Source organism: Drosophila kikkawai, chromosome 2L, assembly GCF_030179895.1.
Source record: "Drosophila kikkawai strain 14028-0561.14 chromosome 2L, DkikHiC1v2, whole genome shotgun sequence".
Classification (NCBI taxonomy): Eukaryota; Metazoa; Arthropoda; class Insecta; order Diptera; family Drosophilidae; genus Drosophila; species Drosophila kikkawai.
Window position 1 is genome coordinate 16,660,342 of NC_091728.1, and position 24,098 is coordinate 16,684,439.

Here is a 24,098-nt window from a genome sequence, read left to right on the forward strand (position 1 = left end):
AAGAGCATTACCTTATCGAAAAAGCTAAAAACGACAAATCAATTTTGTGAAATAGCCAGAAAACAAACTGCAGCTTTTTTAAGAGGTTAGCCAAATCCGGCTAAATTATAGCTGAGTTGGCAACACTGCAGCCAAGACGAAAAAAAAAGACGCGAAAAGATGTTGTAAACACAACGGTGAGTTAATTTCTAATCAAAGGCCTAATAAGAACTTCGATTCAAGTGTCTTATTATGAGCTTTTAATCGTGGCTAAAATGCTTCTTCGATTTAAGTCAAGCTACGCAAGTACAGCTGTTCGCAGTGCTGAATAAGTGTACGAGTGTGTGTGTAGCATTAACGCCTGCTTACATTGGCCAGTGGCCACAAAGGGTGAACGAAAAAGGTAACTAAAGTATCGGTTGCTACCTAATCCCGGTCGTGCTCTATTTGGTCGGAGGAAATGGTCTGGAACCAAAGCCACAAACGTTGCCCCTAGCAACATCTTGCTTCCTTGCAACCCACTCACACACACACAGGCGGACTCGGATACACGGATATACAGATGCACACTTGAGATCCAAGGTGAAGGAGAGGCACCAAAGGTGTTGAATGAATTATGAGGGTGGGCGGAAGGCTAAATTTTGTGAATGATTCTTCTAGAAGTGTAAAGGTTTTGGCGAAAAATTCTCCGCGAAAGCAAACGTTCCTAATTTGTATTTTTGTGCCTGTCTCATTAGCGGCTTTTCGGACGTCAGCAGGCGTTGACATACGGATACGGTTGTGTGTGTGTGTGTGTGTCCGAGCGTATGTACATTAAATCCCCAGTTAAACGGTTGCTGCTCGCCCCGCTTTAAGCTCGTCTTCTATGTCAGATTATGCAACTCACTCTCTAGTCATCTCCCTCTGTCGCTCTCCATTCTTTGGCTTAATGAAAACGACATTTAAATGAATTGTTTGCCCAATATAATGAGAATCTGCGCTAGCCAGCATCCGGCCAGTAAATAGTTCGTCTAAGTGCGCTATCAGCTGATAAGGCTTCATGTTGGTTAACTGTTCTGCCTAAAAATTCGGCTCTGGGTTCCCGCTAATCTAATTATTGGTCTTACAATATTCGTGGCAGTTTTTTCGCCACATTTTTTGCACTAGTGTTTGACGCACGCAGGTCTGTGTGTGTGGGCCGTGTTGGTTGAAGCTATTTTTGTATCGCTTTTTCGTTATTTTTTGCATTTGTTTTGACCCAGTGGCAGCAGTTTTGACCAGATTTCAGCCACAAAATCGCTTAGTCTTGTGAAATGTATACAAACAACTCTCTAGTGGGGAGTGTTGGGCTCAAATTGTTGATATCAACAACAATATTGACTCTGAATTAGCCGTCTAGGACCTGTGATTTATGCGATTTTTCGATTTTCCTGCCCCATCCGTCTCGATCAGTTTTTGCGGCGAGCTCGTCAGGGCTTATCAGTCTTTAGAGGCTTTTTATGGGTTCGTTGGCTCTTATCAGTCTTCATCCATTGAAAATGAATATATGTAGTATTAAATAGAATATAAAAAGCTTTACGCTTTCTATTTACACAGTATGTCATTGTTCAGTCCCTTCTCGGATAATGTACAGAAAATATTATACAATATAGCATTTTCCTTTATAGTTTCGTTGCCTTTCTCCCCATTGAGTAATCTTTGGGAACAGAATCAAAGCCTGAACGTAATTGCTTTGTTGATGCAGGTTGTGGTTGGGCGGCAATTTATTTTCGATATTTTTGTGTTTATAAACAAATGCGAGAGTCGGTCGCTAAAAGGGAAATTAAAATATATATTAATTCCACAGGGGAAAGCGTTGGGGAACGTTTAATATAAATTTAATTAGGCAAAGTGGCAGATCTCGAGAAAACAGTGATAACTCCGGGTAAAAATTCTAAACATATTTTTAACTTAAATTGAATACATAATATTTTTCATATTCAATTTCGTCAATTTTTCAAATTTTTTTTGTCAAGTAGAAGTACAATTTCAATGTAACAAAGCAGCATTTTATTTTAAATGTATTTCCCCAGATTCATTTCCATCCTTTAGCGTTTAAAAAAGGTCTTAAATATTATATTATCAGTTCTTACTCCAGGAAGTTAGGAATCCCATGCCTCCAAATGGAAAGTTCTTAACTTGCGTGCAGAGTATGGAAAAGACTAAACTTAACTATGTAATTCCCGCAGACTAGACACTATTATAATGCATTATTCAAAGGAATTATACATTCTATCTCTCCTCTAGTTACCGCACACATTTTGTGTCTCACAGAAATGCGTCGCCATTTGGACACGCAACTGGACTCGGCCTGAGCTAGCTCCTCATCCTGCTTGGCGCACCGTTTTATTTATAATATTTACCTAACATATTGATTTTGGGCTTTTCGACCCTTTCCCTTAATCAAATGAGAGTTGCGACTTGTTTTTTTGGTGGCTTCCGAGGGATGATGGTTGCCGGCGAATCAATAATGTCCAAAAAACAAAGGTGGACTAATTTCAGTTTTTTTTTGTCACTGAAAGTTGGTCGAATGTAAAAGCATTAATCCGACGATTACATCCGATTACGACTATAGTTTGTTTATAGAAATTTGTTCTATTAGTGAAATGGGTAATACTTTGATGTTATGACCAAGAACGTAATCTAATACTGGCACATTTAGCGTTCAGTAAACATAACACCCCTTTTAAGAAATTTTTGTTAATCTATGCTAAACAATTATATTTTATACTGATAGGAACATTTTAAAATATATTTAAATATTTCGATTTTGCCATTCTAACCCATTTCCTTTTATCCTCCAGGTGTACTATGCGACCATATAAATATCTGAGATTACAAACGGAAAAATGGAAGCAATATCGAAGATTTCCCTGATATTGTCTGCCTTGCTATTCATCGTGGTCAATGCAGCAGTGGCCCTCAGCAGTGCCGACAGCTGCCTGGCCACCTACAGTATCGCGGAGGCGTTGTTGGCCCATTCAGCGCGGCCACATAATCCCCAGATAAGGCCTAGGCAAAGGACCTGGCAGGAGCACGAGTTCTCCCTGCTGGGTTACAAGTTTCACCTGCCGTTTGTGGGGCATGCAGTGGATGCGGACTTAGATGATAGTGACAGTGACGAGGGTCTGTGGCTGGACGGTCTGGACGACGGATCGGAGAGCAGGGAGGATGTGGAGGAGCACGAGCTGCATTCTGGGAATCAGCCCGTGGATCCCTCGGCTAACGTGTTCAAGCTGAGCTGCGAGAATGTGGGAGTGGGGCATGTGAACCAGGAGCTGATCTCCCTGAGGAGTGCGCACATAAACTACCACCAGCTAAAACTAGACCACGTGCCAGCGGATCTCGGTGTTGCCCTTCACCTTCCGCAGTTCGAGAGCGTCCATGAGTTCTCGTGGCTGGAGAGCAACCTAACAGATGAAGCGCTGGGGGAGCTCTTTTCCCGCCAAACGCGGTGCTTCGAGAACATGGAGCACCTGGACCTGGGAGAGAATCGTCTCGAGTGCCTCAACTGGGCCATTCCCCAGGTCATGCGCAGTCTGAAAGTACTTAAAATGAGTGGCAACCGGCTGGCCAACTGCAGCCTGATCAACCTGCAGCACATGGCCAACCTGCAAGAGCTGCACATGGACAGAAATGGCCTGACTGCCCTGCCCCAGCGCTTCCTTGGCTCCCTGAGCGAATTGCGCCTGCTGAATCTCAGCCAAAATCAGCTGGCAGAGCTGCCACGGGACATCTTTGGCGGAGCCTTGAAGCTAGAGCGCCTTTATCTCGCCGGAAATCGGCTAATCGTGGTGCCCTTCCAGCTGTTCCAGACGGCACGAGACCTCAAGGTGTTAGATCTCAGCGACAACCGCCTGCTCTCCTTCCCGGACAATTTCTTTGCCCGCAACACGCAGCTCCGGCAGCTGCACCTGCAGCGGAATCAGCTGAAGTCGATCGGCAAGCATAGCCTGTACAATCTGCGCGAGTTGCGGCAGCTGGATCTCAGTCAGAACTCCCTGACCTTCATCGAACGCAAGGCATTCGAGTCGCTGAGCCAACTGCTTTCGCTGAATGTGTCCAGCAACAACCTGACCGGGCTGTCCTCCATCATCTTCCAACATCTGCATGCCCTCAAGCAGTTGGATCTCAGCCGGAACCCGTTCAAGCAGCTACCCAGTGGCCTGTTTCAGGCGCAGCGCTCCCTGGTGCTGCTGCGCATCGATGAGACCCCCATTGAGCAGTTCTCCAACTGGATATCGCGTTTCGATGAGTCGCTGGTGGATCCAACGATACTCCATCGCCTGCGTTACCTCTCCCTGCAGCAGAATCCGCAGCTAACGCAGCTGCCCGCGACTCTGTTCGCCAATACTCGGAACCTTAAGGAGCTACTGTTGGCCGAAAACGGACTGCTGCAGCTGCCCACACAGATCTCGGGGCTGTCGCGACTGCAACGGCTCAGTGTGCGGGGGAACCGTCTGGGATCGCTGCCCGAGGGCCTGAAGGAGCTCCGGCAGCTGCACTACCTCTACATACTGGGCAACGAGTACCAGTGCGACTGCAGCATGTACTGGCTGACTGCTTGGCTGGTCAATGGCAGCACCAGTCTGCGACGTCAGCCTCACTCTCAGGGACTGGACAATAGTCCAAATCCTAGCCAAACACCGCTGGACTCGTACGAGAGCATCGACGACCAAATCGAGGCGTTGAAGTGCCAATACGGCTATCCGGGCGACATGCTGCGCGTCCTGAGCAACCTCAACTGCAGTGTGCCCTCGGTGGTGCAGTTTTCGGAGCCAAAAATGCACAAGCTTCTCTCCACCGCCAAGCTGGAGTGCCAGATCTCCGGCAGTCCCGTGCCGGACATTATCTGGGTAAGTGATCCATGCAGGCCTCTATTCATATGGAGATTTAGTGATGAATATAATGATGAATAATAAATAATAATTGTATAATTGAAATCAACAAAGATCATTAACAAATTTCGTTTCTTTTTGAATTGGGGATTCAAGCATGGAAATAACTAACAATAAATACTCTATTCTTTTAAATTTTTAGTTTTAATATTCAAAGTAACCTACTAGAATAATCTGACAAAACCCTAATGATCTCTTATATCTTTTCAGGTTACTCCCCGCAATAAGATTCTTCGACACCATGCCGACCCGGACAAGCGGCCCATTATCATTGATAGCAAGGAGGACGACCACCAACCGCCAAGTGCTCAGGAGCTGGCCGCTTTAATGGATGAAAGTTACATTCAGTCGCTAAACCTGACACGCCAGCAGAGTCTGGTAGGTCAGCGCGTGGTTCTCGTGGAGAATGGATCTCTTCTGGTGCACAATATCTCCAGAATAGACAGCGGCCTGTACACCTGCTATGCCTTCAATGTGATGGGCAAAGCCTCTGCAGGATTGAGGTATGCCTTCATTATTTGTTGTGTTAAATTTTGGCATTAAAAAATGTCTTTGTTTTTTTTTACAGACTGTACATCGATCCCATAGTATTCTACCGGGTGAAGATTGGCAGCATACTATTTGGGACTGCCCTGGCCACCGCCTTCCTGCTGCTCACTTTGACGGTTCAGGGCTTGAGGAGATGCCTGTCCCGCTGGGGCATCTTTGACCGATTTTACTGTTGCGCCAATCGTAACAAGAAGTCGCCGCGGCCACGTCAAATCTACGCTATGCTGGACAGCATCGAGACGTACAAAAGCCAGCAGCTGGAGCGATTGCGCGAGAACTACGCCCAGCAAGTGCACCGCATCCGCGAGAACTGTGTGCAGCAGGTGGAGTGGATACAGAGCAGCTACACCACTCAGGCCAAGCACATTCGCGAGTTCCGGGACATGGGCTCGAACCATTTGACGGCGCTGAAAGATCAGTACTACGACCAGGTGAAGAAGGTGCGCGACTACTCCACCGGCCAGCTGAGCTGGGTTAGAGAGAATTACGTCTTCCAGCGTAACAAGATCCGGAAGTTCAGTGCCCACCAGGTGCTGCGCCTCCGCGAGGGCTACAAGTACCAGCAGCAGACGCTGAACAAGGTGCTGGAAAATCTGCCCAGTTTCTACTTTGAGAATTGCCGCGGGCGCTGTGAAGAGGACATTGCAGAGGGTAAGATTTTCCAATTCCCATAGGGACTCTTGGCTAACTAATGCCCCGCCTTTCCAGACATAGACTGCTATTTCAAAGGACAAATGGACTTTGCCGGCTCCAAGGAGCTAAACATACAGAAAATTAAAGGACGCCTATCTGCCAATTACTCGACCAGCAAGGCATCCATTTACTACACCCCGCCAGAGGACGACCTGCTGCACTGCTCCCATCTAAATCTGCAGACCTCGCCCATTCACATCAACTACATCGACGAGAATCTCGACCAGCAGAAGCAGCTGGAACGAGACTTCAAGATGGAACCGCAGCTGCTGCTCTACAATACCCCGATGCTCTATCTGAATCCCGAGGGAGCGAGCAGTAGTGGCCAGGCGGCGGCCATGGCGGCAGCCATTGCCCTAGCACAGAGCATTAGCGTGGAGGACAACAATCAGGCGCAGGAGTTGCAGCCGCTGAGGGAGTGCAGCGACCACTTGGACCTGCCAGAAATGAAGGACTCGAACGACGTGAAAAACTCAAAATCGTGTCCGGCCATTTACAAGGTGTCCAAGCAGCGCGACGGCAGCACAGTCCACGAGCTACAGAAAGAGGGTGAGGAGCCTTACCAAATGCTACGCGTGAATCCCGTTGAGACCACTACGATGCCGACGCAGACGAGGACGGAGAAGCTAAACATTGTCCTGGATAAGTCTGACAAGGCGGATCAGCCATCCGATGGAACGGACAGTGCAACTCCGCCGTCCCTGTCCAGTGGCGACTCCAATAGTTCGGATGCCAGTTGCGGCGATGTGTGCCAAGCGGCTATCCTTAAGCAGTTCCCTCCCCCAACCCCTCCTGTGGCAGATCCTGCCAGCACCTAGAGATTTTTTTAATAATTTTAAATTAGTAATGGAAATAACGAAAATATATAAAAATTGTAAAGAAAATGTAACACACATCCGCTAAAGAACTTAAAGTTAATGATTACGATTTACGATTTACGGTAAGGCAGCAAACAATAATTACCATATAGAGTTAATTAGCGAAACAAATGAATTAAAATGCTGAACACACATACGAACAGAACGGTATCAAAATTCAAAAAGGAATTTAAAATCGAGGTTATTACACTCACCCTCCTGGCATCTATCTAACGCTAAGGTATCATCATGTCAATAATACTTGAAAAGAGCCCCCATTTGTGATTTCATTCTACATTTACGTACATTTACGAGTATAGAGCATCAAACAAAACTATAAAAGGGACGAGAGCAGGGCGTATTTTAAAATGAAACCGACAAATCTTAATCAAAAACCTGTACGAAAAATATAAAAATAAAATAAAATGTTTACTATAAAGTATATTTTTTTGTATTGAGTTTATTTATTTACATCCTGTTTTCTAAAGCTGCATTAGTCTATATTTATGAGTAAGCCGAGTGTATCCAAGGTCCAAGGTTTGATCTTGTCTAGGCAATTTGCTTGTCTCCTTCTTTGTGTAATCGTGGATATGATATTTGTTTTTGTTAATAGTTAGGTATCAACGAGAAGGGTATTGTAGAAGATTGAGATGACTGTTAGAGAAAACAAATTTAACGTATCTGTTGATATCCAAAAAGGTTGATGGTAGGATATGTAATCAAAGGAGATATTGTAACACTCTTGATAGACTTAATATGTTTGATTTATGATTTATTTACTCTTTAACAGAAATAGCAACAAAAACGTTAGAAAACTGGCCGAAGGAAAAGACCCCGACCTAGGGCTCGGGGCACTCGGGCTGCTTAAGGATCTCTATGGCGCACGGATTGGCATCAATCTTGCACACCTCGCTCTCGGTCTCCACTTCGCTGAGGTCGTACTCGCACTCGCACGGGAAGCACTCTACTTCGCCACCTTCCTCGCCCTCGGCCTCCTCTCCCTCGCCATACCAACTGATCTTCTCCTCGCTTTCAGCACTTGGCATCGTGGACAAGGAGCAGACGGAGAGCTCGGAATCGGAAATGGCCAGCGGCACCGGCTCTTGGGGCAGCACAGCAAAGTCATAAACGGCTATATCCTGGGCAAACCATAGAGTTGGATCCATGGGTGTCTCTAAAACGTTTCCATCCTCATCCTCATATGTTCCTTCATTCTCGCCGTCTTCGCCAATTGCCTTAAAGTTGTAATTGGCCGGCAGGAAGTAGCCCACCAGCATATATCGATTATTGAAGCTGAAGACCGCGGGCCCACTCGGATATAGGGTATCCCAGATACCGTGGAGGACGGTGCACTTGTCATCATTGCCGATATACAACTCAAAAGGTCCCATTCGTATGTTACTGTTCCAGGTGGACTTCAATCTGACGGACATGCAGCAGGCATCGGGGCCGCTCTTGAAGGTGTAAATGCCAACACCATGACGCTGACCCTTGTGCCAGTCGCCGGAGTAGGTGTCCCCATTGATATAGTTGTACCGACCCTTGCCATGTTTCAGGTGCTTGCGCCAGTTGCCCTCGTACACGGATCCATCCGGGTAGATGAATATGCCACGTCCGCAGCGCTTCCCGCAGCGATATTGTCCGTAGTATCGTGATCCGTCCTTAAACACATATAGTCCAATGCCATGTCGCCGTCCTTTGCGGTAGTTTCCATCGTACTGGTCCCCGTTGGGCAAGATAGCCCAGCCCCGGCCGTGTCTCTGGCCAGCCGCGTTGCGGCCACCTATATAGAGCTGGGAAAAGGGAGCAGGAAGAGTGAATCTTTATAGCTAAAATCTTTTCAGATAAATAAAAGGATTTCGAACTGGACCTGACCCTCGGTTTCGTTGAATACTTAAGAAACTTACTCCTATGTTGGGTCCCAGGTCCTCCTCCTCTTCAGGCGCCGACAGCTCCTCCTCTGAGATCTCGGAAACGCTCATTGTGATTTTGAGTTTTAAGTTATATTTATTGACGAGAGAGAAGTACAGATTTTTACTTAAACTTATTTTCGGGAACTATTGTGTGGATCTGTCTGTATATAGAGTTAACTTAGCCAAGGCTTACTACAATAAATATCAGAATCAATATCGAATACAGCTGATCCTGCAACAAGGGCTACGTTTCTGCATAAAAATAGTTAGCCAGCGGATAGCGTATGGCCAGGGCAATCAGCGTGCACAGCACCTGGAAACCCATTAGCATCTGTGTGACCACACGCTCATGGACTGGCCCGAACACAACCAGCACAAAGTTGATGAGGGTGAAGTTATTGGTCCGGACAAGACCGTCCGCTTTGGTATGCCAGCTAATTAGTCGCAGCTTCCGCAGCACAGTGACCATTAGACGACCCGGAGCATTAAGATCTTCCAGCTTGAACTCCGTGGTGCTGATGTGCAGCAGGTCCGTCTTGTTGTCGTACTTGGGCAGTCGGTGCCGGGGGCAGGGGACAAAGTGGAACAGCTGGGGCGTGGAGTACAGAAAGTTCAGGATCTGCGGCAGGAAGAATAGCAGCAAGGTTTTGCTGAAGTGTCCCAAAATGCCGACCACAGCGAAGGTCATGCCCGCAAAGTAGCAGTAGGTGTCGCCAACAAACACCTGTGAGGGGTATCTGAAAAGAATATACAATTCATGTTAAAATCTATGAAAACCATGATAAATAACTTATTTTAAAGCTTTTAGCTTTATATAAAAAACAAGAAAGAAAGCTAACTTTGGCCAGCCAAAGTTTGTATACCCTTGCAGGTTAAAATTAAAATATATCATAAATAAGCCAAAATGCATTAAATTCGATTCGGAAAGCGGTTTTGTGTTAGTTTTTATAAGCCTAAAAAAATTGCATACCAAATTTAAAATTTTAAGAAATCAAAATTTTTGGCAATTTTTGCTAATTTTAATGATGTAACCCCTTATCAAATTTCGCAAAAATGGCCAAAAAATCGATTTCTTCCGGACATATCTAGAAAGATTCCCCTGTTAATGCTGATCAAGAATATATATGGTTTATGGGATCGGAAATGATTCCTTGGCTTAGAAAAATATTATTTCGTATTATAAAATCGTATTTTTTATATTAAAAAACTTCTTGATTTTTTTTTTAATTAAAATATCATAACTCGGCCAAAAGAGCATTAATTTTAAATCGGAAAACTGTTCTGTGCAAGATTTTCTACAGTTAATAAATCTGCATACTTCACTTAAAAATTTTGAAAATTCAATTTTTTATCAAAATCAAAAATTTTAATGATGTAACCCCTTATAAAATTTTCCAAAAATGACCAAAAAATCGATTTCTTCCTAACATATCTAGAAAGATTCCCCTGTTGATGCTGATCAAGAATATATATACTTTATAGGGTCGGAAACGTCTCCTTCACTGCGTTGCAAACTTCTGACTGAAATTATAATACCCTGCAAGGGTATAATAAATAATTAATGTTAATATTTTTGTTATAAGTCCTTTATTTGATAATTATGTTAAAACCTATAAAAATCATGATAAATAAACATTAAAGCAATAATGGTTAAAAAAATAAAGTTTTATATAAAGTTTGTTTTAATATTTTTTATTTATTCATTTATATTTATAAATCCCTAATTCCATAACTAATTCTGCAACTCAAATTCTAAATAACAGTAATTTACAGCAGTGTTGTAAACTACCAAAAGGCCCAGCACCATAGCTTTATTTAGCGGAAAAAAGCCAGAATCCCACTGCACCGCCGAACAGCTGAGCAGGGAGGACATTTCGCGACAGCTGTGCGGGGGAGGAAAACAGACATTTTTGGGCGTGTTAAGAAGCAAAGCAAACGCGAAAAAGGTACAGGAAATTTAAGAAAAATGAACAAGTGAATGTGCAGAAAGTGCACTCAAAACGAAACATGGTGAGGAGCACCATCACCCTGATGCCCTCGCACTCGCTGGCAGCGGGAGCGTCCATTGGACGCCTGGCTATAACCAAGAAGCTAGTGCTCTGGTCAGTGCTGGTGCTCCAGGTGGGCTTCATTGGCTGCATCTGGCTGCTGCAGATGGGCCACGGTCCACAGGAGCAGCAGCAACAGCGGAATGCTCTGGAGCAGATCGGCGGCAGCCGTGTGAACTTTGTGTCGAGCGGTCTTAGTGGGGAATCTGGGAAAGCTCCCCTGGATAGGACAACCCACTGCCCGCGGCAGCACGAGAATGTGAATCGCTACGACAGGGACTTTTACCAGATGAAAACTGAAATGGAAAGACTGAACGAATCCCACCCACCGCCAGACTACGATGTGCCCGCGTATGTAGACGCAGAGATGGGTCCGACACCGGCCCTTTGGTGCTACCGCGAGGGCACCATCAACGAGACCGTGAAGATGAACGATGTGGACTACCTGATGGCTCCGCCGCAGTGCAAGTGTGCCAGCGGTTGGCATGGCAGGGACTGTGGCCAGCCGGAGATCATCTGGCGAGCCCTGATGACGCACAGCCGGACGAGCAAGCGGGGCGGAAGCACACCCCTGCAGCTGGTCGAGGCCAGTTCCAGTTCCCTGCACCGCCTCTTCTACATGCTCGAACTGGGCGCCTGGGAGCACATCAGTCTGGAGCTCTTGGAGCTGCAAATTCGAGCCCTTCTCGAGGTGGTGGACTACTTTCTCGTCTACTACGTGAGCAACGGCAGTAAGGAGCGGAATCTGGAGAGCTTGCTGGGGCGCCAGACTAGCTACATGCTGCTCCGCTGCTCCTCGGAGAGCAACTGCAGCAGTTCGCTGGCCTACAGCCACTTCAGGCGCCAGCTGTGGCTCCAGTGCGGCCTCCAAATGCAGGCCCAGGATCTGCTGCTACACGGAGACAGTCGGGCTGTTTATGCGCCGACAGCTCTCAAGTTCCTCAAGTACTATGCCAAGGATGTGCTGCCCCTGAGATTCCGGCTGAAGTACAACGTGTACGGCTTCTACTGGCAGCACCCGAAGAAGACCCTGCTAAGCGGGGTGATAAGTTCCTTGGGGCACCTGCACAACGGTGCCCAACTGGATGCCCACCGGCTGCAGCGAATGGCGAGCGGCACCCTGGGCGACCTCAATCACTATGGCGGCTGGAGCTGCGAGCTATGCCTACCACCCGAGCAGATTGTGCTTCGGCTGCAGGGCGCCAGCCATCAGTTACCTGTGAAGCTACCCAACGACACAAGAAACGCGCACATCGATGCCACCTACATGCAGCAGTTGATAGCCAACGGAGTCCACATAGACGGCGCCACGCAGTTGGTGCGACTGCGCGAGCAGAACGAGAAGTACTACGCTCCGGAGGAAGCCCTGCGGCACAGTAGCCAGTTTGGCCAGCTGCTGGTCAATCTGTACGATGTGGACGTGCTGGAGGATCTTCAGGAGGATGACTAACTATGCCCAAGGCGACGCATTATAAGATATAAGATGTATATTTATATGTGCCTGCTTTTGAACCCCCATCTCAAAGTCTAACGATCTCATAATCATCATATCATTACTCTGCCTAATCCCCTCATGCGTGTGCGTGCCCTTCTGTATTTTTGGCCAAGCGAGTTCCAAATTATTAGTATCTCAGCAGACAGGACGACGGACAGACCCGCCATCTGTGATAAGCAAAAAACCAGAACTAAACAAAGAATTTACAAAACGAGAGTGCAACACCAGAGAGATTTGCTGGAATTATGTTGTGACATTGGGTTGAATTTAGCATTACTTTTAAGAGATGAAGCTTTTTAGATTTACTTTAAATATTAATATTATTAGTTTAATATTCTAGGGCTCGAGTATCAGAATTATTACAACTTGTTAACTTGCCAGATCAATTCAGTATTTGTAAAATAAACGGAAAAATAAACAAAATTCAGACTTACTGGTTGAACTTCCACAGCGCCAGTGTGGTGGCCAGGAACGGCAGCATGAAGTAGATGGAGAAGATGTGCGAGTCCACCTGATGTCCCAAAAACAATTCAATGGAATTGAACAGCAATATGGATCCGGCAATAATCAGAGACTGTCCCACCTCCAGGCCATTGATGCCCGCCAGGATATTGATGGCGTTTGTACAGAACACGGCCAGCATGCCCATAAAGATGTAATAGAGAACACCTAATGGAAAACATCAATTAATCCTACATATTTCCCTTTGGAAAGTGATGGGTTACCTATGTTGAGGGAGGTTCCAAAGATGGCCCTTGCAAAGTTGGGCATAATAACCGTGGTGGAGTTGTAGTTGACATAGTAAACCATCAGCAGCGGCAACGTGGCGATGGTGGGCAGGAGCAGCTTGTGGCGCCATCGCAGATCCAAGACGTCGTCGGCAAAGCCCAGGAAGATCATACAGCAAATGGACAGCAGGGCAGCAATCAATTCCACGAACTACGAAAAGATAAATATAAATATGTTGATAAGGCTGCGAGCACCTGACGACGTTGTTGTTTACTTTATCATGTGGAAAGGTATCGGGTTTTCCGCCAGTTACCGCATCCGTGGCAGCCGCCTCATCGAAGGCAAAGGGAACGGGTATGAACATGAACAAGGAGACCAGGAACACACAGCCAATCAGCACGCCAAAGGATTCGGGACTGCAAAGGGTAAATACACATATATCTTGTACAAATCCTCCACAAAGGAGACTAAAAACTTACACCTGTGGCTTGTCCTTTTTGCACAGATCGTTGCCGAAGAGATTGGCCTTGATGAACATCTCCCGGAAGCGGGGAATCATCCGCACCGTCATGCAGTAGGCGGCGCCCGAGATGGCTGCATTTATAAGTATGGCTGCTCCAGACATGGTCAAGACCTTGGAAACGCGGCACTAATTCAATTAGCAGGCTGACCAGGCTCTTAACTTCACCTTCCGGAAATGCAAGAAAGCCACGCAGAGCAGTGTGTGCGCTGACTCAACCGGTAAATTGGGAATCCGGATACGGCTTGGATCACTCGATCATGGCGCAAGAAAGCAATTACGCCGACAAAGTACACGCAATTCCAATTGCTGATAACAACAAAACACAGCTGTTCGGCCGCAGTGTGACCGGGCTAGGTGCAATTTTGGGATTTTGTATATAAAAAACAGTGTGGCCAAAATAGGTTTTTATATTGAGTTTCGTTAAAAATGATTTTTTTAAGGTTGAGGGGCCAATTTTCAAAAATTTGTTATGGGAAAACGGCTGAAGTTAGCTTATTAAATTAAATTCAATATAATAACAGCACTTGAACAATTTTGTGTTAAATTTTGTAATGAAAAATATTTATAGGTATATAAGTTATAGGGCATCTTCCGAGTGCCCTCCAAAATAAGTTGGCTTATGATGCATTTTATGGTACCTGTAGAATTAGTTAAGGAAGTTAAGTTAAATTTTAAAATATCTTAAAATATTGGAAGAAAAAAATATATAAAAATAAAAATTAAGTTTCATACCACCCTCTTAAGTTGATATTTAACAATATTTTAACGTTAAACATTTTGAAACCATCTAAAAAACTCAACATAAAATGTAAGGCTTCCATTCAATATACATTTTTTTATAATCGATAAATGAAAAACGTCTTAACTTTATTTAATATCAGTGATTACAGCACTTGGACCAACTCCGTTGTTTTTACACATATACATAATTAAAGATCTGTTTTAACAAAATAGCAATTGGATGATGAGCGTAAAAATACTTGTTCTTTTCGAGCTTCCTTGGTTGGTTGGTATAGGCTTATATAGGCCTTTCTATAAGTATAGTGGCTGGCGGCTATCTGTCCCTGAAGAAGGGAAATGCCTTCTGCAGCTCCGCCTTGGACTTGCAGGCCTCCACCTTGGGCAGAGTCTCCACCAGATTTAGTAGATAGATCTGCAACTGCTGACGCCGTTCCTCCACAAAGACAAGGTTCATGTTCCCGAAATGCTTTTTGGGCGGAAACTCAACGCCACTGACCACCGGATGGGTCTTCAGCAGTGACTTGTGAAGCTTATTGAACTCACTGTAGCGCCTGAAAAGCGTCCAGTGCTCCAGGCGCTGCCTCATCGTGATGTGGATTTCGTAGGTGTAGTGGGAGCCAGATCGCTGGGTCTTTGTCAGTTTGACCTGTGGAATGGTGATCAGGAAGTTCGAGCAGAGCGAGGAGCTGGGATCAATACCCGTCTCCTCGAACTGTTTGGTCAGCCGTCGGATGAGCAGACGGTTCTGCAGATTCAGTTCCGCCACGCGGGTCTCCAGCAAGGCGCATCTTTCGTTTAGTTGGTTCACTTGCTCCTCCATCGCCGTTTGCTGTTGGCTATTAACATGACAATTCGCCGAGGACGAAGACTTGCTCCACTGCGAGGACGTATCGCTGCGATCTTCGAACGGATCTGGGTCTGTCGCAGCCTGTGGGAAGACTTCCGGCAACGGTGTCTTTAGGAACTCCAGCTCCGGTTCAATGGGATCAAAGGGTTCGCAGACACTAATCTCCTCTACCGGTTTGCTCAGCTCCTGGAGCACGGCGTCTTTGGAGAGCAGTTGCTGCACCTCCAAGGATTCAATAGGCTTCAGGGCGCCCAGTAAATCCTCTGTGGAACTGGATCCCTCGATGGGTCGTTCTACGGCCATGCCGGGATGTCGTCTTTGACGCACGGACACAGGGACTGGATTGGGCGCATATATAATGGGCTCCTCCTTGACTACAGGAGCAGCTGTTAATCTCCTGGGAACATTCAGTTCCGTGGTGTCCACATTGAGAGCGAATAATACATCTTTGAGGGAGTCTATGATCTCCGGCAATTTCTTGGCTGCCTCCTCATTAAGCAACAGAGACCAGGGCGTGTAGTAGCGGTGCAGTAGCTCCTCATCGCTCAGCCATGTTAGGACACTGCTGTGCAGGCGCTTCTCGTTCAATGCGGCCCGGATGAAGGCGCGACCACGGCCCACATTGGTCCAGATCTGCTTGAGGTCCGCATACCGCTGGCGTTCGTGGGGCGTCAGATGCTTCTGGCAGAAGTCCCAAAATGTGGCTTCATTGTTGTTGCTGGCAGCACCCGCATTTCCGGTCACCATCTCCTGCATGTTCTGGATAAAGTTGGCGGCGCTAAATGCGGAAGCGCTGCTCGAGGTCTGCCTGAGCCCGTATCCTAGGAGCTCCTCGAGGGAAACGCACAGCTCCTGGACTGACTCGTCTCGCTCCGTGGCTAGCTCTTTTCCACTGTAAGTTTGCGAGATCTGATGCGCACTTTCCTGGAGACGTCTGAAGATGTCCTCGCGTCGTTGGCCAAAGGTACTGCCGCCCAGCTGGGCGCGCATGGTTCGAGCGGCAGCCTCTGTGGGCACCGAGCTGGCGGCATTTTCTGGCATTCTGCTAGCTATTGTTGTTTAACTACTGTGTTTTATTATTTTCACTTCATTGTTGACAACAAACTAGTCGAGCAGTGTTGGTAAGCACGTAAATCAAAGAGTGGGCGCCTTCAGCAGTCCGATTAGTAAATATTGAGGAAGCAATTTCCTAACAATAATGATATTTATTTTGTCTTCCTATTTTAAATTTATATATAAACCAAATCATTTTAAATAATTTAAAATAAAAGTTTAAAAAGCTAGTTATAACACTGCGAAAATTTATTTAATAAATATACTTGTTTCGCCTTGCAAAATTTTAATTATATTATTTACGAATTATTATTAAATACAAATTAAAGAAATCGATTTTATATAAAGTGGTTATTTTTATATATTTTTTTAATATGAAAAAAAACGCCTTTTTTATATTACCAATATTTCCGTTTCTCAATAATCACTGGTAACAATATTCTCCCTGTGAACGCACCCTTTTCCGAAGCCCTGGCGGTTTTGCGGGCAAAAGAATGCCAAAAGATTGTAGCCCTGGCACTTTATTGCCATCCCTGTTCGGCGCAAAGAAGTTAACACACAAAAAACTCGCGTAAACCTTAAATAAAACAATTAAAAATGTGGAAAATCAGGCAATAACTATTGCCAGAAGCGATTAAAACCCAATGCATTGCAATAACGCTCCAAAAGTGTAAGTTCCCAGGCTCGGCAGCGATTTTGTGCGTTTTCTTTTGTGTCCGCGTTTCGTTGTCTGCGCAAACTTCGCTTCATTGACTTTTCGAGCGAGCGCTGCGCTTCGCACTAAAATATAACCCATAATTAAGCTGAATCGGATGTGTTGTGCATTGTTTATTGTCCAGCGGGAATTGCATTTTCTTGTTTTTCGAGAGCAAAAGCATTTTCCCGAAAATCTGCCCGCGGCGGAAGTCGTTAATCACATTTCCTTGCCGCCACCGCCGCTGCTGCCGCCGCCAGAGCAGCGCCCTTTCCACACTCTGCGCAGCAGCTGCGTGCAAAAAAAGGCGAGAAGAGAGAAGAAGGCAAACACAAACAGACAACGAGGAGCAACAGCAGACGGGGAATCGTCCAGGAATTGTTGCCCATATGGCCGAGACCTGTGACTAAGGATATTATTGACAGCTAACATTCAATTAAAAGGAGGAATCAACACAATGTGAAGCAGATTTTATATATATTATTTCGTTGTTTTTTAACTCTTGTGACTTGTTTAAGAAGTTTTTATACAAATTTTACAAGGGGCTATTATTTATAATATTTTTTTTTAAACAATACTTTAAGAAATGTTTATAAAAATGTTAATATACTACAAATTTATTTTCAGCGATTCTTCCAATACCGTAGAAGGAGGCGACACTGCAATAAACAGCAATAGAATTGTTTTCAAGAACCTTAGGATAAACCCCCTTGTGCCGTTCCATAAATGTTTTTTATAATTAAGTAAGCCATCATTCAGCGTGTCATCCGGTAATCGCCCGTTCGTTCACAATGAATCCGGCCGAAATGCGCATGATGTGGATGAGTAGTCAGTATAACTCGGAGCGCATTACCTTGGAGGATGCGGCCACTCTACTGGGTCATCCCAATGTCGGACTCTCTGTCATGGAGGACATCTCTGCACATCAGACCACTTTGGTGAGTTGTTAGCCAACCAACTTGGTCCGATACTACCAGCCAATCTCTCAATTCGAAGACTAGTAAATATAATTAAGAGATGTCATTATATTTGATAGTCATCGGAGTCGCAAGCAAACCCAAATTCCTAGGCTTTAATAAGTACTCTTTGTTGGGGATTGGCCAACCACAATAACACATTTTTGTCTGTCTCAGTTGAACAAAATTGGAATTCGTTTACTTATTTCTTCTACTTTCTTTTCTATGATTTATGTATTGGTTACAATTTAAAAAACTCGACACAAAAAACACACAAAATCCAATGAATGAATGAACCTCAACCAACCAACCAAACAACCGACCAACCTCAAATCTCCGCCTCTCCGACTTCGCTCTATGAAAAGGAAATGAATCCGATGATGAGCCTGATGGGGGGGGATTTTACCGGTCAGGCGGCGGCGGCTGCTGCGGCGCTGGGCGTGCAGCCGGGCACCCTGATAGCCACCAACTCGAACAACCTGTACGGATTCGCCCATATGGGCAGTCTTCAGCAGCAGTTGCTCCAGCAGTCAGCGGCGGCGGCCGTCTTTCAAAACTATGCCGAGGTAATGGACAGCGATGTAGACACCACCGGCATGGTTGGCATGGCCACGGACGCCGCATCTTTAATGGGCGTCGATGTAGGCGTTGGCCAGAGCGTTGTGGACGACGATGATCAGGGCTATGGTCAATTGGACGATGGCTACGACGATGGCGGCTCTGGGCTGGAGCCGAAACAGGAGATCATCAATATCGACGACTTTGTGATGATGAACGAGGACAACAATTCATACGATGGCACCGACTTCATGACCTCCTCGGACAAGGACATATCGCAGTCCTCCTCTTCCTGCATGACCCAGTTGCCCGGCGGCCTAGGCGTCACCGGAGTTGAACATGACCTTCTGGTTCCGCTGGCCGACGGCCTGCTGCATCACAAGCTGCTGGGCACCACCCTGGCCCCGGCGATGACCACGCTCAATGGCAATGCATTTGGCAATATTATGGTCAACTCGGAAGCTCCCAAGCAAATACATCGCAGCACTTACGGCCTGACCAAGGGCAGCGGTAGTGGCAGCAGTGCAAGCACAGCATCCAATGTTGCCAGCTGCAGTGCAGCTTCCACTTCCTCCGCCTCTGCCGCGCTGCGCGCCCAGCGCAAGACACGTAAGATCGAGCCGGTTAACAGGCCGGGACTGGTGCTGAAGACACCCATCGCCTACAAGGGCAACATAGATCCATCGGTGATCCCCATACAGAAAGATGGCATGGGTAAGGTTGCTCTACACACGCAATAGGGTGGGTCGATATTGGTCCATGAGTGGTATTTCAGGGGCGGCAGCCAAATATGTAATGACCTAGGAAAGGCAGAAAGTCGATATATACATCGATATTTTAAGGTTGTGCGATTTTGATCAAGCAAAACTAAATCAATTTTTCAAAAATCAAATTTTTTAAAACTTTAAATGCAAAATATATTAACATTTTAAATTTTGATATTAAAGCTTACAATGATTTCTTTATAATCTTGATGCAATATCCTTTTTAAACTTTTTTGCCTTGGATTCTAAACTATTAATCAATTAATAGATACCTTTTTTTAATGATCTAAAGAATATATCTTAGGACAAAATGGAGCTACATATTTGTTGGCTTGAAATTCTATACCAATCGACTCGCCCTAAACCACAATTATTTCCAAGCTTCCTTAGTTTTACTTACTCTTAGCTTTATTTTAGTTTTTGTTAGTTTTTTTCTTTTTCTTTTTGTCAATTTGAGTTAACAGAATTTGGGTTTGTATGGCAGGGTTTGCAGTAGACTTAAAGCTAATTAATTATCCATTAAAAATATGTTATCACAATCACATTTTTCTTGCTCTTTCTCCTCAGCTGTTTGTAAGCGCTGCGGAGCAATTGGAGTAAAGCATACATTCTACACAAAATCGCGACGCTTTTGCAGCATGGCCTGTGCTCGAGGAGAGCTGTATTCCTTGGTCCTCAATAGCAAGATGGAGGGCGATTCTATTAGTTCTCCGGTTCCCGGAGCAGCCAGTTCAGATGCCACCGAAGAGGTCTTAGCCGACGACCAGCAGCAGCAGCAGCACGTTCAGTCTGACATTGAGCTGGATTTGCAGGCGGCGCACATCAAGAATGCCAATTATCGATTCCGTATTACGGACCAATCGAAGATAACCCAGTTGAATAGCTTTGGTGAGCCCATGTCTCTTGGCGGCGATGCGGCTGCCAATAATGTACAAATGGCGGCGGACGAAACGATTGCCGCCTTGAACGGTGGAGCTGTGGGCGATGCAGCGGCTCCAGGTGGAGCGGAGGAGGGAGGAGCGGCCACACCGAATGCCTATCATCTGAATGCAGCGCCAACGCCCAAGGCACTGCGACTCTTTAAGGACGTCTATCCGCAGGATGATCTACCGCAGATACCCAAGTACGAGCGTCTGCCGACACCCTGTCCACAAATGGAGAAGATCATCAGCATCCGGCGGCGGATGTACGATCCCACGCACTCCTATGACTGGTTGCCCCGCCTCAGCAAGGAGAACTTTAATGCGGCGCCAGTGACCTGCTTTCCACACGCACCTGGCTGCGAAGTGTGGGATAATCTGGGCGTGGGCATGAAGGTGGAGGTGGAGAACACAGATTGCGATAACATCGAGGTGATTCAGCCCGGCCAGACGCCCACATCGTTCTGGGTGGCCACCATTCTTGAGATAAAGGGCTACAAAGCCCTAATGAGCTACGAGGGCTTCGATACCGACTCCCATGATTTCTGGGTGAACCTCTGCAACGCCGAGGTCCATTCTGTGGGCTGGTGCGCGACCCGGGGCAAACCACTTATACCTCCCCGCACCATCGAGCACAAGTACAAGGATTGGAAGGACTTCCTGGTCGGCCGCCTGTCTGGTGCCCGCACGCTACCCTCCAACTTCTACAACAAGATCAACGACAGCCTGCAGTCGCGCTTCCGCCTGGGCCTGAATCTCGAGTGTGTGGACAAGGACCGCATCTCGCAAGTACGGCTGGCCACCGTCACTAAAATCGTTGGAAAACGCCTGTTCCTACGCTACTTTGACTCGGACGATGGCTTCTGGTGTCACGAGGACTCGCCCATCATTCACCCGGTGGGTTGGGCCACCACAGTGGGTCACAATCTGGCAGCACCGCAGGATTATCTGGAGCGGATGTTGGGTGAGTGAGCTCTAGGCATAAGATAAGAATTTATCGCAGTTTTAAAATATCGTAAAATCGACTTTTGCCTCAAATATTGTACCTAATAGAATACCCCTTCACCCATTCTCCCTTCTAGCTGGTCGCGAGGCCATGATAGAGGTCCATGAGGATGACGCCACCATTGAGCTGTTCAAGATGAACTTCACCTTCGACGAGTACTTCCTCGACGGCAAGACAAACGGTTTCGTTGAGGGCATGAAAATTGAGGCCGTGGATCCCCTTAATCTCTCATCCATCTGCCCCGCCAGCGTGATGGCGGTGCTAAAGTTTGGCTACATGATGATACGCATTGATTCCTATCAACCGGATGCCTCTGGGTCGGATTGGTGAGCTGTTAAGGCTAAGTGAGTGAGGGTCAAGCAAAGCAACCTCTTTTTTTTTTTAATCTCTCCAGGTTCTGCTACCACGAGAAGAGTCCTTGCATCTTTCCTGCTGGCTTCTGCACAGCCAACAACATCGCTGTGACCCCACCGAATGGGTATGACTCGCGGACGTTCACCTGGGAGGGTTACCTGCGCGACACGGGAGCTGTGGCCGCCGGTCAGCATCTATTCCATAGGGTTGTGCCCGACCATGGCTTCGAGACGGGAATGAGTCTGGAATGTGCGGACCTGATGGACCCTCGGCTGGTCTGCGTGGCAACGGTGGCGCGGGTTGTGGGTCGCCTGCTCAAGGTACATTTTGACGGATGGACGGACGAGTACGACCAGTGGCTGGACTGTGAGTCTGCCGACATATATCCTGTGGGTTGGTGCGTTTTGGTAGGCCACAAGCTGGAGGGACCGCCGCGAGTGGCCCAACAGCAGCCGCCAAAACCGGCGCCCAAGGCAAAGGTGCAGCGAAAGCGAAAGACAAAGAAAGCAACGACCGGCGGCAAGACTCCGAGTGACAACAGCACGCCAACCGGTAAGTTACCAAGTCTACCGAAAGAGGCTCCCTTTAACTGAGATCACCGTTTCAGTTAAACCGCGTACAATCGCTCTGAAAACCACGCCGCACTTGCCTAAGCTGAGCATCAAGCTGGAGCTGAAGCCAGAGCATCACAATGCTGCCTTCTACGAGAACAATCAGCCAGAGGAGGAGGGCGAGGACGACGATGCCGATGCGGAGGCCGATGCTGAGGCCGATGGCGATGGCGACGGTAGCACTAGCCACATGTCTGAGCAGTCCACCACGCAGTCATCAAGTGATCAGATCATCGGAACATCGGGCAGCGGAAACGGTGCCTCCTCATCGATGGTAACTGCCGCCGCCACAGGCAACAGCAACAAAATGGTAAAGAAATCTTCCACTACTAAATCACCGGCGCCACCAACTGTGGGCCGCAAAGCCACTAGCTACATTGCGGTGAGTACTTAGTGGAATAATAGTGCGTAGAGTCATCAACCAGTTAGCCCGCCTGACCGCCTGCCAACCAGCATATAACCGAAATCGTACATTGCCAACAACGCCAACTTGTATATAATATTATTTTTACGCACTGTTATTTTTGGTACTTGCAACAAACGTCGCCCATCCTCATGCCACATTCCCACATCCGACATAACCCAGTCTTGACCCCGCTAAACTCACTTAGATCTCAATAAAACTAATTGGAATTATGTTCTTCCCCCGTAGAACTCCTCTGCGTCGAATAACAAGTACATTCCGCGTCTGGCCGACATCGATTCGAGTGAGGCGCACTTAGAGCTGATGCCGGACTCGTGGAACGTGTACGATGTGTCGCAGTTCCTGCGCGTCAACGATTGCACCGCCCACTGCGACACGTTCAGTCGGAACAAGATCGACGGGAAGCGACTGCTGCAGCTGACCAAGGACGACATAATGCCGCTGCTGGGCATGAAAGTGGGCCCGGCTCTGAAAATCTCCGACCTCATCGCCCAACTGAAGTGCAAGGTTAATCCCGGCAGGGCCAGATCGCACAAGACCAACAAGTCGCCGTTCTTATAGTGCGAGGACTTTTTGAGTTGTTTTAAAACCGAAGGGAAACGAAAGTTATCACCGACAGAAACACACATAGCATACACACACTTTTATAATGCGTGTAAACTAATGCTTAGCCATAAGGGATATATATGTACATATATATAAAAGATATATATGGAGATACTGAAGTATTTTGTTAGCACCAGAAATGGAAACACAATCGTTGCCTAGTATGGATTTAAGGATCCATAATACAATTGTATAACTAACTCAAGTCTTACAGCGCGTTATTTTAAATATACACGATATATATATACATATATACTTCATATATAGTATATCTATATATCGATAATATCGTAGTCCGTAGCCGTATGATCATGTTATATCACTCAGAGCTCTATATATCAAGATTTTTTTAAAAAAGCGCGTATTTTTATAAAATAAAATGCATTCAACCATATAAATACCATATATGGGTGGATATATATTTAAATATATATGATGATATATGATTGTAAAGCCTAAGTTTGTTAATTGTACATAAGTTACGTCGCTGATCATCACCTACGCAAATATCGTATTTTATACAGAACCAGAACCAGAAGCGCCATTAATCCAGGAATTTAGGCAGCATAAATCAGTCTTAAGTCACAAGCGATAGAAAGTCGCTTCTAGTCTTAAGTTTCAACAGTTTCACAAGCAGCAAGCGTGGCGCTCTCTCCTTTGATTATTTTGTTTTTCTCTTCGAAATCGGATGCCTCTGCGGAGAGAATATTAATGTTATAAGGCATACTTTTGAAGATGGCAACACCTAAATAATAGAATTATGTAACTAGACTACCCTAAGGTACCAGCTAATGTCAAATACTTAATAAACCCGAATTCAAAATTGCAAAGTATTGAAGATAGCACTTCTTTTTATTGCTTT

The 24,098-nt window shown here is 46.2% G+C and overlaps 6 protein-coding genes across 10 annotated transcripts; 3 read left to right on the forward strand and 3 right to left on the reverse strand.

Annotated features, from left to right (window-relative positions):
- Positions 1-80: 80 nt before the first annotated feature.
- LOC108077161 (uncharacterized) lies at positions 81-7,436 on the forward strand. 2 transcript variants are annotated; one of them, XM_017170394.3, is made up of 5 exons: positions 81-176; positions 2,802-4,853; positions 5,106-5,398; positions 5,464-6,095; positions 6,153-7,436. In XM_017170394.3, exons 2-5 carry the CDS (start codon positions 2,847-2,849, stop codon positions 6,953-6,955), a joined length of 3,735 nt encoding a protein of 1,244 aa, XP_017025883.1. In that variant the 5' UTR covers positions 81-176; positions 2,802-2,846; the 3' UTR covers positions 6,956-7,436. The 2 variants fall into 2 exon arrangements, with proteins under 2 accessions (XP_017025883.1, XP_017025884.1); XM_017170395.3 differs by lacking the exon at positions 81-176 and adding an exon at positions 412-561.
- A 309-nt stretch (positions 7,437-7,745) lies between these two features.
- Positions 7,746-9,037, reverse strand: Rsph1 (Radial spoke head protein 1). The gene is made up of 2 exons (XM_017170506.2): positions 8,902-9,037; positions 7,746-8,787 (listed from the first exon to the last, which is right to left on the reverse strand). Exons 1-2 carry the CDS (start codon positions 8,974-8,976, stop codon positions 7,834-7,836), a joined length of 1,029 nt encoding a protein of 342 aa, XP_017025995.1. The 5' UTR covers positions 8,977-9,037; the 3' UTR covers positions 7,746-7,833.
- Positions 8,982-14,063, reverse strand: Alg7 (Alg7 dolichyl-phosphate N-acetylglucosaminephosphotransferase). The gene is made up of 5 exons (XM_017170505.3): positions 13,659-14,063; positions 13,454-13,595; positions 13,176-13,389; positions 12,885-13,119; positions 8,982-9,644 (listed from the first exon to the last, which is right to left on the reverse strand). Exons 1-5 carry the CDS (start codon positions 13,802-13,804, stop codon positions 9,152-9,154), a joined length of 1,230 nt encoding a protein of 409 aa, XP_017025994.1. The 5' UTR covers positions 13,805-14,063; the 3' UTR covers positions 8,982-9,151.
- Positions 10,775-13,437, forward strand: Mgat3 (beta-1,4-mannosyl-glycoprotein 4-beta-N-acetylglucosaminyltransferase). Its single transcript, XM_017170504.3, has 2 exons — positions 10,775-13,105; positions 13,165-13,437. Exon 1 carries the CDS (start codon positions 10,915-10,917, stop codon positions 12,403-12,405), a length of 1,491 nt encoding a protein of 496 aa, XP_017025993.1. The 5' UTR covers positions 10,775-10,914; the 3' UTR covers positions 12,406-13,105; positions 13,165-13,437.
- Positions 14,064-14,529: 466 nt separating the features above from the next.
- LOC108077302 (sorting nexin-29) lies at positions 14,530-16,412 on the reverse strand. Its single transcript, XM_017170583.3, has one exon. The coding sequence runs from the start codon at positions 16,329-16,331 to the stop codon at positions 14,757-14,759; it is 1,575 nt and encodes a 524-aa protein (XP_017026072.1). The 5' UTR covers positions 16,332-16,412; the 3' UTR covers positions 14,530-14,756.
- Positions 16,413-16,854: 442 nt separating this feature from the next.
- Positions 16,855-24,074, forward strand: Sfmbt (Scm-related gene containing four mbt domains). 4 transcript variants are annotated; one of them, XM_017170362.3, is made up of 8 exons: positions 16,855-17,013; positions 17,665-17,975; positions 18,359-19,265; positions 19,883-21,199; positions 21,318-21,567; positions 21,636-22,147; positions 22,203-22,588; positions 22,859-24,074. In XM_017170362.3, the coding sequence occupies exons 2-8, from the start codon at positions 17,829-17,831 to the stop codon at positions 23,189-23,191; spliced, it is 3,852 nt and encodes a 1,283-aa protein (XP_017025851.1). In that variant the 5' UTR covers positions 16,855-17,013; positions 17,665-17,828; the 3' UTR covers positions 23,192-24,074. The 4 variants fall into 4 exon arrangements, with proteins under 4 accessions (XP_017025851.1, XP_017025852.1, XP_070140735.1 ...); XM_017170363.3 differs by having other exon boundaries at positions 22,203-22,516; XM_070284634.1 differs by lacking the exon at positions 16,855-17,013 and adding an exon at positions 17,478-17,496.
- The last annotated feature ends 24 nt before the right edge of the window (positions 24,075-24,098 follow it).

Bases quoted from the DNA above. Each gene is read 5' to 3' on its own strand.
- Alg7 (XM_017170505.3), bottom strand. From the start codon at position 13,804: ATGTCTGGAGCAGCCATACTTATAAATGCAGCCATCTCGGGCGCCGCC. The intron at 13,596-13,658 runs GTAAGTTTTTAG...TACCCTTTGCAG, and splicing joins AAAAAGGACAAGCCACAGGT to TCCCGAATCCTTTGGCGTGC. The intron at 13,390-13,453 runs GTAAACAACAAC...ATCTTTTCGTAG, and splicing joins ATACCTTTCCACATGATAAA to TTCGTGGAATTGATTGCTGC.
- Mgat3 (XM_017170504.3), top strand. From the start codon at position 10,915: ATGGTGAGGAGCACCATCACCCTGATGCCCTCGCACTCGCTGGCAGCG.
- Rsph1 (XM_017170506.2), bottom strand. From the start codon at position 8,976: ATGAGCGTTTCCGAGATCTCAGAGGAGGAGCTGTCGGCGCCTGAAGAG. The intron at 8,788-8,901 runs GTAAGTTTCTTA...CCCTTTTCCCAG, and splicing joins ACCTGGGACCCAACATAGGA to CTCTATATAGGTGGCCGCAA.
- LOC108077161 (XM_017170394.3), top strand. From the start codon at position 2,847: ATGGAAGCAATATCGAAGATTTCCCTGATATTGTCTGCCTTGCTATTC. The intron at 4,854-5,105 runs GTAAGTGATCCA...ATATCTTTTCAG, and splicing joins CCGTGCCGGACATTATCTGG to GTTACTCCCCGCAATAAGAT. The intron at 6,096-6,152 runs GTAAGATTTTCC...CCGCCTTTCCAG, and splicing joins TGAAGAGGACATTGCAGAGG to ACATAGACTGCTATTTCAAA.
- Sfmbt (XM_017170362.3), top strand. From the start codon at position 17,829: ATGAATCCGGCCGAAATGCGCATGATGTGGATGAGTAGTCAGTATAAC. The intron at 21,200-21,317 runs GTGAGTGAGCTC...TCTCCCTTCTAG, and splicing joins TTATCTGGAGCGGATGTTGG to CTGGTCGCGAGGCCATGATA. The intron at 22,148-22,202 runs GTAAGTTACCAA...TCACCGTTTCAG, and splicing joins TGACAACAGCACGCCAACCG to TTAAACCGCGTACAATCGCT.
- LOC108077302 (XM_017170583.3), bottom strand. From the start codon at position 16,331: ATGCCAGAAAATGCCGCCAGCTCGGTGCCCACAGAGGCTGCCGCTCGA.